The sequence below is a fragment of the Protopterus annectens genome, chromosome 13.part0, assembly GCF_019279795.1.
Source record: "Protopterus annectens isolate FY-2018-M chromosome 13.part0, PAN1.0, whole genome shotgun sequence".
NCBI lineage: Eukaryota > Metazoa > Chordata > Ceratodontiformes > Protopteridae > Protopterus > Protopterus annectens.
In genome coordinates, this window is record NC_056747.1 from 1274492292 (window position 1) to 1274506719 (window position 14428).

The following is a 14428-nucleotide window of genomic DNA, read 5'->3' on the forward strand; positions in this document are numbered from 1 at the left end:
TGCTGAATGTAAAAAAGATGATGACATATAAGCAGACTTACACACACAGGGGTCAGAAATGTCTCAAAGAATTAAAGAAAGTTCCTGGCAATATTGGCTACACATGAGCGCTTCATGTGTCTGTCAAGGTTCCAAGAGTTGCAGAATCAAGACCGGTGTTTGCATTCATTTGGATAATGGCACAACTGATGAAAACTCTAGGCAGAAAAGAAGAGCGTGGGTGAACTCAGATGTCGTGGTTTCCAATCCTCAAAGATCTACTGATGTGGTGCGTACCTTACACAACTGTACTTTCCCTAAATTATTTAAAAGTGTAAGGTACTACAACAGGCCTTGAATCTTTCACATCAACCACAGGCTCAGAGGTTTGGAAGTATAGCAGTATAAATGTTAATTACCCAAAGTAACACATTATTACAAATCAATTATATGGGAGCAAAAAAGTTGTAGAAAATGAGAAACCATTTTCTCAGCAGATGTTATGTGGCCATAGGCTTTAGCCCAGCCTTAGTTATTTAAAATCATGCTTATCTGCTAACATCAGCAGTCCAGTACTCTGAAGGAGAGCTTTAAATGTGGAATGTTATTTTTCCTTTCTTGTGAATAGTTTTCACAGCAGAACTGATTGAAATGAGAACGCTAACAGATATTCTATGCAGCTTTTCATTATGAATGGCAGTTGTTCCAGTATTTTAGATGACTTCAGTATTAATTCCACCTAGCTGTAAACTTCTTCTTGGATAAACTCTCCGCTCTGCAAAGTCTAGCCTTCCTATTAGTAAAAAAAGGCTAAGAGAACATAAATGACCCCACTTAATTCAGATATAAAAACAATCCTTGCCAAGGATAAAACACTGAAAGCCTATAAACAGCAAGAAACTAAGTCTCAACTTTATGATACTTTTCTTGACCTAAGTTTAGCAAATAATGCTGCAAATATCAGTTTCCTTAGAAACAGACAAGGTGCACTTATAAATAGCCCCCAAAAAACTGTGGAAACAAATCAAGCACCTTACAGAAAATATAGCCAGTACCCTAAGATCTCTCTCCTGTCACGCAATTACAGGTCATAAAAATTATAATTGTAACTGTCCTGGATAGCCCACCAAATGTATTTGCTCTACCTCACTAGCCCATCATTGCTGTCCCCTCACATCCTACCAATGCATTCTGTCCTGACTCTGTTCTCATCAGTCTCCCTTTCTCATGTTTCATGAATGACCTATGTGCTTACTCATGTTAGATGGGCATTGTCAACATCAACTACCCATCTATGTATTACATTTATCATCCTGCAACTGGCATTTTTGTCTGTATGCCTTTTTTACACTGTTTCATATTTTAAAATTCTGAGTTTTTTTTTTCTTTTTGTAAGCTTTTGTAAGTTTTTGTAAGTTTTTATAACTGGAGCTTTCTCCCCAGGCCTGTATCCAGTCAGACTTTCCCGGTTAACAAATGTAAAATAAATAAAATAAAATAAATATCGTCTTGATGAAAAATATAGGCTCTTTCTAACAGAAACATTAAAATAAGTAAGTAATAAATTTTCATCGTATAAAATTCAAACAGTTATGCTCAATACATCAAAACCACCGCAAACACTCTCATCACAATTTTACACATTAGCAGCTTACACCCCTGTCTGCTACTTCAGACAAACCACAGGAAAAAAGTGAAGCATGTACTTCTAAAGTTGGACGGAAAAGGTCAGGATGTTTTCTCTAGCGATTCTAGATATGTTCACCTCTCACTTCACAAGAGCCCTTATACATATTTTCAAAATCTCATAACCAGAATATTTCACACTCGCCTCAAATGTGCCATCATAATTTGTCTTCTCAAGAAACTACACCCCAAAGAGGGTAAGGATTACAGGCCAATTACCATCCTCTGCCACGTAATAAAATACATGAAATGATTATCTATAAGCAAGTCTTTGATCACATTAGTAAATAAGGTCTCCTCTGAGATGCTCAACGTGGTTTTTGGAATTCCTTTAGTACTATGACAGGCTTATACTCTGTCACTGACATAATATTTAACAATATGAATGATTCTAATTTATTAGGAGGCCTATTCATAGATATAACCAGAGCATTCAAAACAGTTAATCATAGTGTACTCTGACATAAACTCACTAAATTTGACTAGAGTAGTCCAACAATACAATAGTTCCAAAGCTACCTGAAGTACAAAAACTGTTCGGGTGTATGTAAATTCCATGCAGTGCTCAGGTACCCCATGTTTCTTTTCTGGGTCTTTTGTTCTTTTGTGTGCGTCTCTCTCTCTCTCTTTCTCTGTCTGTCTGTCTCTCTCTCTCTCTCTGTCTCTCTCCTCCCTCCCCCTTCTCTCTCCCCCCCTCTCTCCCCTCTCTGTCTCTCCCCCCCTCTATCCCTCCCCCGTCTCTTAATGATGTCACTACTAGCCTCAAACAGCTCAAAATTATAATGTATGGAGATGATCTACTAAGACAACAGTAACTTTCAAAATTGCAAGACAGTTTCACTAACATTTGTGACTGGACATACAGTAACAGATTACTAATTAGCACTTTTCAGAGTACTGCAAAATCTTTGAATAAACCCAACTATATAAGTGTCAAGCTTACATGGGAATTCACTCCCAGTTATTTTAGGACAAATGCATTTAGGCCTGACATTAGACCCATTAATCTCATTCTCTAAACATGTAGGTGTGGTCATTAATTAGGCCATCGCACAGCTAAAACTGTGTTACAAAATAGCTCACCTTCTTACACCCATATCCTGCCTCCCCAGCAAAGAATGTATTAATCTATAAAATTACATATACCCTCCCCTTAACAACCTTCCACTCCAGCAAAAACACACAAAAAATGCAGACAGCGATAAATAAATTTGTAGATTTACTTTGCTTACTGACCAGAGACCTCACCATTGCTTACTCCTAATCAGGGTCAAGTAGCTGCCAATCAATGTATAATGGGAGTATAGACACAGATTTAAAAACTAAAAAGCACATTCACTAAGCTTGCTCCTGCCATTTGGAATCATCTTCCAGCCAGTGAAAGAGAGGAAAACACTGTCAGTCTATCCAAAAGGAGACCTAAAGATTCCCTTCTGAAGGACATTGCCTAATCTTGTTTTTAAGAAAATGGGGTTAATTTAAAAGGTCTTAGAATTCTAAACATAAGGCTTCTATGCTGGTACCTTGTGTCTGCTGCAACAAATCTCAACTACATAAACCTTATCAAACAAAGCTCCTCATTAGCACTCTTCAAGAAAAATCTTGATGATTGGATGGAAAATAGCAAATTCACCCCTGGGATCACCTCTGTGGCTCTGCTCAACAGTGGCGCAGGAAAATAATTTTCTTGGGTGGCAAAAGCCAGGGTAACTTTTAGACTGGACTTGTATAGGCCACAGGGCCAATAGCCTAGTACCTACCTATGAACCTATAAGCACAATATCAATGCTAGATAGGTGATCATGTACGCTGTTTTGATTCTACATTCCTATCAATTACTTAGTGCATATATTATATACTTGTTAAGTATATATGAAAAAATATATTATATTATTGCTCCTTAATACATCATGTTCTTGTTTCAAAACCTCCTTCACAGTGATTTCAAACATTTAATTTTGAAACATCATTGTTAACATTCACGTTATCTTATGTGCTGTTCGCATCTGTAATATCAGCTGTTGGCAAATGGGCCTGGTTCATGGCTGAAAAGGGGCTGATGACCAGCCCATCTACCCGCTTATCAGACTTAAATAACTAAAATATAAATCTGCATGGTGGTAGTAATAATGGTTTCTGGCATTTGTGCAGTTGTCCATTTATTTTGTTAAAAGGCGCTTGCATAACAGAATCTGTATTCCATTTTTCCTTTCGAAACTTAGCATTTCAGGTTCTGTTGTTCTTCTTTACTTCAGTCTTTCCATCAGTCTATAATTTATGCACCATCACCCATCCCTGCAAAAGAACTTAACTTGAGCAATACCCATGAAAGAGAATCCCCAAACCTGTCAAAGAAAACAGATGAAAGTTTACTAGGAATGCATGCAAATTGTCTTGCTTTCATTTTACCAAAGATATTTAACTTTGCAGTGGTGTACTGTACCATCCAGATTCCTTGACAGTCGTGCAACACATCAGTATAACGCTATTTTAAATCTGTATTTATCCTATATTTTATCAAAATGCTATATCGTGTTCCTGGGCTGGCAGGTGAGATGACCATACCATATATCAAATTGCTTGATGCACAGAAAGTGAAATCTAAGTAGGACAGTTAGGGTCTGCTAGAACTCTTTGAAGTTTATTATCGTGCTTCTAAACTATGTTACCAAAATGAGGGGGAACACTCAGACAATTGTAAAGATTCAATGAAGCATCTATAACAGCCCTTGTCTGCTGTTATCAGCAGCTGAATAGAAAGCAAGTTAGCTGAACAGTAGAGGCCATAGTTCTCAGAAATGTGTCAGCCTTGTGATGAAAGGAGGTACTGCCAGCACAGCTAGCTGGAATTTTGTAAATAGTTGTATGTCACTTGTGACATACCAAACTGATTTATACAAGATGCTTGTGTTACAAATGTATTATAACTGTGGGTCATACAAGATATTGATGTCACAAATGTACTAGAACTGTATATCATGTGTATAGCAAACTGATTCGTACAGATGTTTGTGTTGAAAAGGTATTTGTAAAGTGTTTGTGCTTGAAATGTATCCACAGTGTGGCTTACTGGAAAGAATAGAAATGGACATGCACTACTGTTAACTGTTTAAATTTATATGTTTTAACAGAGGAAACTGGAGGGTTAACTTCAGTCCAGCAAACTTTAGAAACATATCTAAAATTAGATCACTTTATAGGCTAGGCCATAAAGATGCTATCTCGCGGGTTTCAAGGCAACCAGAGACACAAAGTCTGTACTAGAAAGCTTTCTGTATTGTCTTTGGGGTGAACTAATCACTACTCTGGAAGCATGAAGGAATACAATTGTTTTATGACTTCCAGCACCTGCCAAAAATCTGAGCAAAAGCCGTTGTGTGTGTATTTTTACAGGTCGATGTTAAGTCCTGCCAGCTTCCAGCAATGGCGGTTTTGCATGGGAACTAGAAGTCAGATGACCAGAAATGATGTCATTCTGCATGCTATCTCAGAAGTAATATTTTAGATATTATTTTGAGATGTATCTTAGTGAGACAAAGCATTCTGTATTCTGTCTTGAGCCTCACAACAGAAGAACTATTCACTACATCATCTGCCTTGCTCTGTGAAGTAATTTATTAATTCTTTTAGATTCAATTAGGAATATAGTGAAGCTTAGTTTAGATATTGTTTTTCTTTATTTGTCTGTGTCTATCATTCAGTGTAATTTTAAATATTTCCTGTGATTTTGAACTCTGATGTCACTCTGACTATATACTGAGTATTTTCTTGTTATTTTATTATTTTCTATTAAATATATTTAAACCTTTCACTGTGGAAGATCTTTGTAGAGATTTTTAAGTTTTTAGAGTATTTCCATATTTCTTTGGTGACACTGTGTGGGCCACTCCTAATAGCCTTGTTCTTGGTCAAACTACCATTTGTATTAGTATTAATATTACACAGTAAAATTGTACACCCTTTGCTAAGGGCCTTAAAGTAGCTGGTGAGGGGTTCTGGTGGCAGTGCTAAATAATCGGGGCAAAAGGGAGAATAGCTAGTAAACCTGTGCCAGCTTTTCTCAGGTGTGTGTGTGTGTGTGTGTGTGTGTGTGTGTGTGTGTGTGTGTGTGTGTGTGTGTGTGTGTGTGTGTGTGTGTGTGTGTGTGTGTGTGTGTGTGTGTATGTGTGTGTGTGTAAATAAAATCTCAGTGTATGTGTGTCAGCTACTTGGGTGGGGACAAGAAGCACTGGTTGGACATGGAGTGTTTTGGAGGACTTGGTTTGGAACCCCTGGCTAAGGACTCAACTCTATAGCTGTGCCAGTGGGGAGTCTTATTGGGGATCTGGAGGAAGAGAAAGGAACCAGCCCCCGGACTGACTGTGTTCCCTGTATGCTCTTAAGGGAAATTGTGCTTGATGCAGAGAGCTGCATCTAGTGATACTGTGTGCGTACCTAATATATTCCGATTGAATGTCCCCCTCTGTTGCCAGTGGTGAGGATTGAGGCTGCTTGATTACTGGCCCAGAGGTGGGGCGTCACACGCATTACTTCTATTCCATTGTTGTTTGAGGAGATATCTAAATATTGTTTTACTAGAAAGTGAAAAGGGTAGGCTAATTATGCAGTCGCAGTACTTTAGGATAACGTTAAAAACAACAGCATGAGAAAGGGCAGTGCATTCATGTTTGTAATATAGTTTGTATAATGCAGTATTATAAGCATTTTAAGGGATCCTACTACTGGGGGTATAATGCATTGCATTTCCTCAGTGAACATGGCTTCTTCACTTCCATGAACTAACTCTCAGAGGTAATATGTTTCTAACAAACTAACTCCATGCATCATTGTTTTAGTAACATTGTAGCATACCTGACATAAGTTAGCACAGTAGATACTGCTTTTAACTGCTTTATAAGTAATGATGTTACCTGTGCAGCCTTGCTTTCATTTGTTTTTTTTACGTATGTGTGCTAATGTACCGACAGGTTATGTTGCTTAGTCACTGTGTGACAACATTCACATGGTGACTGAGAATTACACTTCCAACTCCATTCTGCTTCTGATAGTTTATTTTTCTGTAAAAGGACCACAGTTAGCATTATGAACTTCTTAATGATATTATAAACAAAATCTGTATATCACAACTTGTCTTTAACTGTGTTTGCACTATGAGAATACTGTTTTATAACAATCCAAAAGTGTTTGCATAGCTACAATTTTACTGTAGTGACAAATCATAGTAGATTCTCAAAGTTTTGACTTTTGTTACCCAAGAATTAGTATTTATTGTTTCTCATTTTTTGTATGTTTTAGTGATCTGGAAAAGTCTGTGGAGGAGATCCTGAAAGATTCGACCCATAATCACAGGCAGGTACCAGTGCAGGAACTCGAAGAGAAGGCCCTGGTGCTGAAACAGCTCGGAGAGACACTTACGGAATTAAAAGGTAGCCTGGATTGTGCATTGAGGGGTACAGTGCACCAAAACAAATACAGACTATTGCAGTGATAAAGAAGGAACATCAGACAGGACTGGGAGGAGGAGGTGGTAAAAACCACAGATTTTAGGCAACGCACATCTTACAGTAATAGGGTTTACCAATCAGAAAAGTTTTAACAGGGTAACCATTTGAAGTGTCAAGATCCAAATATGGAAACTGAATTCTCGGAATATTCCCTTTTCTTTCAGATATGGCAATATTAGAGTTGGTATATATAGGTTTGGGCACAGGGGGAAGGGCAGAGGAGACTTGCTCCCCCCATAAAAAGAAGTTTAAAGGAGAAGAGCATTTTTCAAAATTCGCTCTTCTTCTGCGTTTTCAGTCTTTTTTTCGGCTTGTTGGCTCTCAGCGTGCATTTAGAGTATCCACATTTCTATAAGGAGATGGCTAACAGGACCAAGATGCAAAGAGCAACCAATAAAGAACAGGTGTCTAAGACATCAGAATTAAATATATTTTCTGGGCATGCTGACTGGTAGAAGAGAAAGAAAGGGAAGAGGGAAGGGATAGGAAGTAAGGAATGTGACAGGTGCAGAAAGAGAGAGAGAAACAAAGTGGCTTGTTCACAGTACCATGTTTCATTAAGTATTTTTCAGGGAGGGCACTGAATAAAGCTACCCTCACAAAATACTTTGTGTACCATAATATTTGTATGTTACTGTGTTTCCTTTGCATTTAGTCTATTGCTTCTCTTCAGTGAATTATTTTCTTAATCTTGGACTATTTGTATATGGGCCTGCTTATTTTTAAAAGCTGTAATCCAAGATTATCTGAAAGATTTTTATTTTCCTTGTCATTAAACCTTTGTAAATGGCCCTAACTGAGAAAAAACTGAGAAAATTGTGATGGGGGTGGGATATTGACAATAACAACATCATGCACTGTTTGAGAGGTGGTGTAAACATTAAGTGACAAGAGCCAATCTAAACTCTATCCTTCGGATGAAACAGTAAACCAAGGCCCCAAGTGCCTGAGATGGTGGTAACTCCGGTGGATGTAAAAGATTGCATGGCACTTATCAAAAAGAGTGGGAAAGTTATCTAGTGTCCTGGCCAAGTTCCTCCCAGTTAGTATGAACAGCACTTAAGGTCATACCTCTCAACTGTCCAGATTTTTGCCTCATATTTGTTGGTCTGTTCCACATACATTTTTGGTTTTTGGGCAAATGACTGGCAAATTATCAAGGATGGGAATCAGAAAATAATGACAGACATTTGAGTTTCAGACTTCATACCCTTCAGAAAATTCATACTAATGTAAAACGTTCTAGGCTTATAAGAGCAATATTTGAAAATTGTCTCTTATTTTTTATTTGTCCAGATTTCTTGCTGTAAGAAGTTCAGAGGTATGCTTAAGGTGTCCTTTGAATAGAGGCCATTGGCCTAGTGGGACTAACTTGGTCAATGAAGTGTTAATAAATAAATAAAAAAACAATAGTTAGGCTTAAAAATTAAATTACTTAAATAAGTTTTAATTAATTTTCCTAAAGAAAGCATGTCTGTTCTGTAAATCCAAACCCTAAAATTTTACTGTAGCAGTTGTGTCGTTCCTTAGGGTAATGCTGGCCGTAGCTGTACTGTAGCGGTTGTGTCATTTCTTAAGGTAATGCTGGCAGTAGCTGTACTGTAGCGGTTGTGTCATTCCTTAGGGTAATGCTGGCAGTAGCTGTACTATAGCAATTGTGTCATTCCTTAAGGTAATGCTGGCAGTAGCTGTACTGTAGCATTTGTTTCATTCCTTAGGGTAATGCTGGCAGTAGCTCTACTGTAGTGGTTGTGTCATTCCTTAAGGTAATGCTGGTAGTAGCTGTACTGTAGCGGTTGTGTCATTCCGTTGAGTAATGCTGGCAGTAGCTATACTATAGCAGTTATGTCATTCCTTAGGGTAATGCTGGCAGTAGCTGTACTGTAGCAGTTGTGTCATTCCTTAGGGTAATGCTGACAGTAGCTGTACAGTAGTGGTCGTGTCATTCCTTAGGGTAATGCTGGCAGTAGCTGTACAGTAGCGGTTGTGTCATTCCTTAGGGTAATGCTGACAGTAGCTGTACAGTAGCGGTTGTGTCATTCCTTAGGGTAATGCTGGCAGTAGCTGTACTGTAGCGGTTATGTCATTCCTTAGGGTAATGCTGACAGTAGCTGTGCAGTAGCAGTTGTGTCATTCCTTAGGGTAATGCTGGCAGTAGATGTACTGTAGTGGTTGTGTCATTCCTTAGAGTAATGCTGGCAGTAGCTGTAATGTAGCGGTTGTGTCATTCCTTAGGATAATGCTGGCAGTAGCTGTACTGTAGCAGTTGTGTTATTCACCAGGAAGATGTTGGCAGGAGCTGTACTATACCAGTCATAATATTCATCAGGAAAATACTGACTGTAGCTGTTCTGTAGCAGCTGTGTCATTTGTCAGTGAAATGTCGCCAGTAGCTTTACTGCAGCAGTTATGTCACTCACCAAGGAGATGCTGGCAGTAGCTGAACTGTAACAGTTGTGTCATTCGTCAAGGAGAATTTGGCAGTCCATCACTGCTGTGATGATCATAAACACATACGATGATTCTGATTAAGCAATGTGATTATACAACAGTTGTGTTAATGGAAGCGATTTCATGCACAACAGTGCCTAGTGATGCATCAGAAATAAATAAATGGACTATTGGATACAAAACCATGCAAGAGTGAGGCTGAAATGTCTGCAGGGTGCTGAAGAGAGTGGTACTGATGAACCTAAGCCCCAACTCCATATTTGGCAGCTGTTCTCACAGTACTACTACTAAGTGCACCCTGGAGCCATGACCTGTGGTTGCTGTTCTCAGCATACTACAAAGTGCACCATGAAGCCATGACCTGTGGTTGCTGTTCTCAGCGTACTACTAAGTGCACCCAGGAAGCATGGCCTGCGGTTGCTGTTCTCAGTGTACTACTAATAAATGTACCCTGGAACCATGACCTGTGTTTATTGTTCTCAGCGTACTACTACTAAGTGTGCCCTGGAACCATGACCTGTGGTTGCTGTTCTCAGCGTATTGGTAGTTTTTCCATCTCTTTCAACTTACTGGTTTAAAAGCCTGCATTTACGCTTGTTTCCCACCTTTCCTGTAACTAGTCTAGTCCAGATACAGATTTGCTGTATCCAGGACTGTTTGTAAGCTTCTGAGCCCCCCAAGCCTTTCTGTGTTGAAGGGAAGCATTCTAGCTTATCAGTGGGAGTGGTAAGCACTAGGTAGCCTATCTACCACAAGATCCAGGTACAGATTCTTAGTTTTAGCAATTGAACTTGCTTATTTGTGCTCAGCACTTGTTCAGAACCTATTGTTAGCGCTAAATAAGCTACAAATTACTACAGCACTCAACCTTCCTCTTTACCTAGAGGAAAACAGTTTTTGTACTTACTTTCCTCACTTGCTTAGAGAAAAACAGTTCTTATACTCACTTTCCTCACTTGTCTAGAGGAAAGTTGTTTTTTATTCAGGCATGTCCAAGGGTCACCTCCCAGTGTTCTCTTCTGTCTATCTAATGAATCTGGGCATCTTGGGGCAATGTAGCAATTACCTCATGTACACAGGCAACCCTCTCCTCCTACAACCCAACACCACAACCTGTGAGAGATGCACTTATCTAGCCAAACTGGAGGTAAAGCTCTGTCCAACCAAGACTGAACTTAACAGTCAAGAGGAGAAGGTAAACACTTGCACCACACCACACTCATCACATAGTCTCACTAAACCTACACCACCAAAATCCACACATAGAAACACAAAAACATTTGCGGAGGCTCTCAATAATAATCTGCTCAAGCAACAGAGACCTCCAAAGCAGAAACGCAAGCAACCTCCACCCCCCAATACAACCCAAATGACACACAGCCCACAGACTCAGTGTGCCAATAAACCACAGCCCATAAGGCAAAACAATGTACCCAACACACTAGTCATAGGTGACTCTATAGTCAGGCACACTGATGTTCCGCTCACCAGGCTAAACAAGGAGAAGGTTACTGTCAGCTGCCTGTCAGGTGCCAGGATCCATCACATAACCCATGCACTCAGGTCACTCCACAAGTACAAATATGACTCTGTCATTGTCCATGTTGGTGTGAATGACCTGAGATGTACCTCCCTGGACTACATGAAAAGAGACATGGAAGAGCTCTCCGATCCTGTAGCCCAGGCAGGTATGACCCTAGCCTTGAGTAGCATCCTGCCATCGCCCAGAATTATACCGCAGTACAAGGACAAAATGGCTGACTTCAGCAATTGGCTAGGCTTCTGGTGTCATTCTAAGGGGATCCAGTATCTGTCTGCCTGGGGCGACATGGTCGACAGACCACGATGCTTTGCCAGAGATGGCCTGCACCTGTCGCCCCTGCGATTCCGGATACTGGCTAAGGGTCTTGCCGCCCCTATAGTGCCTTTTTTAGGCAATGTTCAAATGACAAATCCACCACTGTAACAGGAACAGGCAAGCAAAAACTGAGGGTAATGCTACTCAATGCTAGAAGTCTAAATCTCAAAATGCACTCACTTGGGGCACTCCTTAAAATGGAGAACATCGATATCTGTGCAGTGACTGTGACCTGGTTCAAGGCTGTAAAGAGCACCCCTGCATTACCAGGCTATAACTCATACTACACTTTTCGGCCATCAAACCTGGACCAGAACACCAAAGGCAGAGGTGTGTCCATATTCATTAAGGATATCCACACCTCCAGGCTAGTTGCACAGCATAATGCATCAGAGGTTATCCAAGTGCAACTAACTCTTGGCAAAACTGCAATCCAAATTGTAGCTTGCTACATATCCCCCACCATGTCCCAGGATTCCCACTCCTCTTTTCTTGATATACTGGAAAATATTGGGGTTCAACCAAACACCCTAATAATGGGCGATTTCAACTACCCCACCATTAACTGGGAAAACTACTCATGTACCAACTCCTTTGCTCAACGCTTTCTGGAATTCATAAATTCCAGTGCCCTGGATCAACTTATCCACACCCCCACCAGGGGCAACAATATCCTAGACCTAGTCATTACCAACATGAGTGACCAGTGTTCCACAGCTGAAGTCAACTCCTCATTGGTCAGATCCGATCATAAGCTAATCACCCTAGATATCCGCATCCCACCCCCACCCACCATTAAGGAAAACCACAATACAAAATTTCTCCAGTCAACTTCATGCTTCTGAAGACAGAAGTAGTGAACTTCATGACACACATGCAGATGGTCAATACAGTTACGACTACTGAATCCTACACAAATGCACTCTATAAGCACTTACATGTGTGCATGGATCATGCTATCGCAAACAGAACCAAGACACTATCCTCCAAAAAAAGGAAGCCAATCTGGTGATCCCCTGCCATAAACAAACTCTACAACAGAAGGAAGAAACTGTTGCAAAAGAGAGTAAAATCCCATGAGTGGATGAGCTCCTTGGTCAGCCTCAGTAAAAAGCTGAGATCCCTTATAAGATCTCCCAAAACTAGCTATGAAAACAAAATCACCACTGATTCTAAGGGCAACCACAAAGCATTCTATAGCTATGTCAAGAATCTCAATGGCAAGACCCAGATCTGCTCTGAGTTACAGCACAACGGCATGAAAATTACAGAACCAACTGATATTGCCAACATCCTGGCAGATAGGTTTAGTGCTAACTTTACCCCCCCTTTCACCCCTAAAGGGCCCATATCTATACAGGAAGAATGCAGAGTCCCTGTAATCACATCTATGCAGGTAAAAGCTGCACTCTCTAAAACCAAAGACACAGCACCCATGGGACCAGACAACATCCCAGGCTGCATTTTACACGAACATCAGAACAAACTGGCTCCAAACCTAAGCACCATGTTCAATCATAGTCTCACGTCAGGCTTTGTGCCCACCAAATGGTGCACAACAAGAGTTATCCCACTCCACAAAGGGGTAGCCACCATTGATCCTGGGAACTATCGCCCTATTAGCCTAACGAGCTTGGTCTGCAAGGTCATGGAACGTATCATCATGGAACTCATAAACAAAGACATTGGTAACCTCCAAACTCTGGACCCCACCCAGTTTGAGTTTGTGAAAGGCAGATCATGCCTTCTGAACCTGATTGACTTATTTGAGGCAGTCATCAAAGCCTTAGATGAGGGTAAGGTGGTTCACACAACCTATTTTGACCTCACCAAGGCTTTCGACACCACCCCCCATTCTGGAATTAAAGCTAAACTCACTAAACTAGGTATAAATCCCTACGTCACAAGATGGGTTGCCAGCTGGCTCACTGACAGAACCCACACTGTAAAAGTTGCAGACTCCAACTCTGACTTTAAACCAGTGACAAGTGGAGTACCACAGGGTTCAGTCCTGGGACCTCTCCTGTTTGGTATCTACTCCTCTGATGTACAGGCTAACACAGAAGGCCTCTGGCTAACGAAGTTCGCAGATGACTGAAAACTAGGAGCCATAGTCGAGTCCCCAAATGATGTGGACATCCTACAGAAGGGTCTCACTGAGACAGATTCCTGGTGTCAGAGGCATGGCATCAAGCTCGATGCCAAAAAGTGCATTGTCATCCCCTTTGGTAAAAACTCTGTACCCATGAACTACCGCATAAATGGCAGTCTACTTAATGCCGAATGTGTGATAAGAGACCTTGGGACTCAGGTGGACAGTAGTCTGTCCTTTGATAATCACATCTCCTCAGTAGTCAGGAAATCCTTCTATGTGGCACACCTCATCACAAAAGGGTTCTCATCCAGGAAAAAAGAGGTCATTGTTCCCCTCTTTTCAGCACTCATTAGACCCATTATAGAGTACAATGCCCCTTTCTGAATGTACCTCACAAGACATCTGCAGCAGCTGGAAAAGCCACAGAAATACCTCACAAAGAGGATTACTGGCCTCAAACAGATGCATTGACCGTCTCAAAAAACTCCAGCTTTACTCTGTAGCATATCGCCTACTCCAAGGAGATCTCTGCCTAACATATAAAGCTATGTTAAACCCAGAGCTGTTAGACATGCTACACCTAAAGAAATCCCAATCCCTGTGAGCTACACGCTCTAAGGACCTAAACCTTGTCACCACAATAAACAGGACATGCTGGAGGGATAGATTCCTGTCCCAGAGACTTCCTATACTCTGGAACAGGCTACCCATCTATGTCAAGCAAAGTTCCTCATTAGCACTCTTCAAGAAAAATCTTGATGAGTGGATGGGAAATAGGAAATACACCCTGGGGATCACTTCTGTGGCTCTGTTCAATAGGGGCACAGGAAATTAACTTTCTTGGGTGGTGTAAGC

At 40.6% G+C, this 14428-nt stretch overlaps 1 protein-coding gene across 2 annotated transcripts in view; it reads left to right on the forward strand.

Moving 5' to 3' along the window:
- Positions 1-14428, forward strand: part of SRCIN1 (SRC kinase signaling inhibitor 1) — a 2370959-nt gene that overhangs the window by 1856535 nt on the left and 499996 nt on the right. For both annotated transcript variants that reach the window (XM_044055283.1, XM_044055284.1), the window contains exon 11: positions 6961-7091. In XM_044055283.1, coding sequence (XP_043911218.1) covers positions 6961-7091 — 131 coding nt within the window. The remainder of the gene's footprint in view (positions 1-6960; positions 7092-14428) is intronic.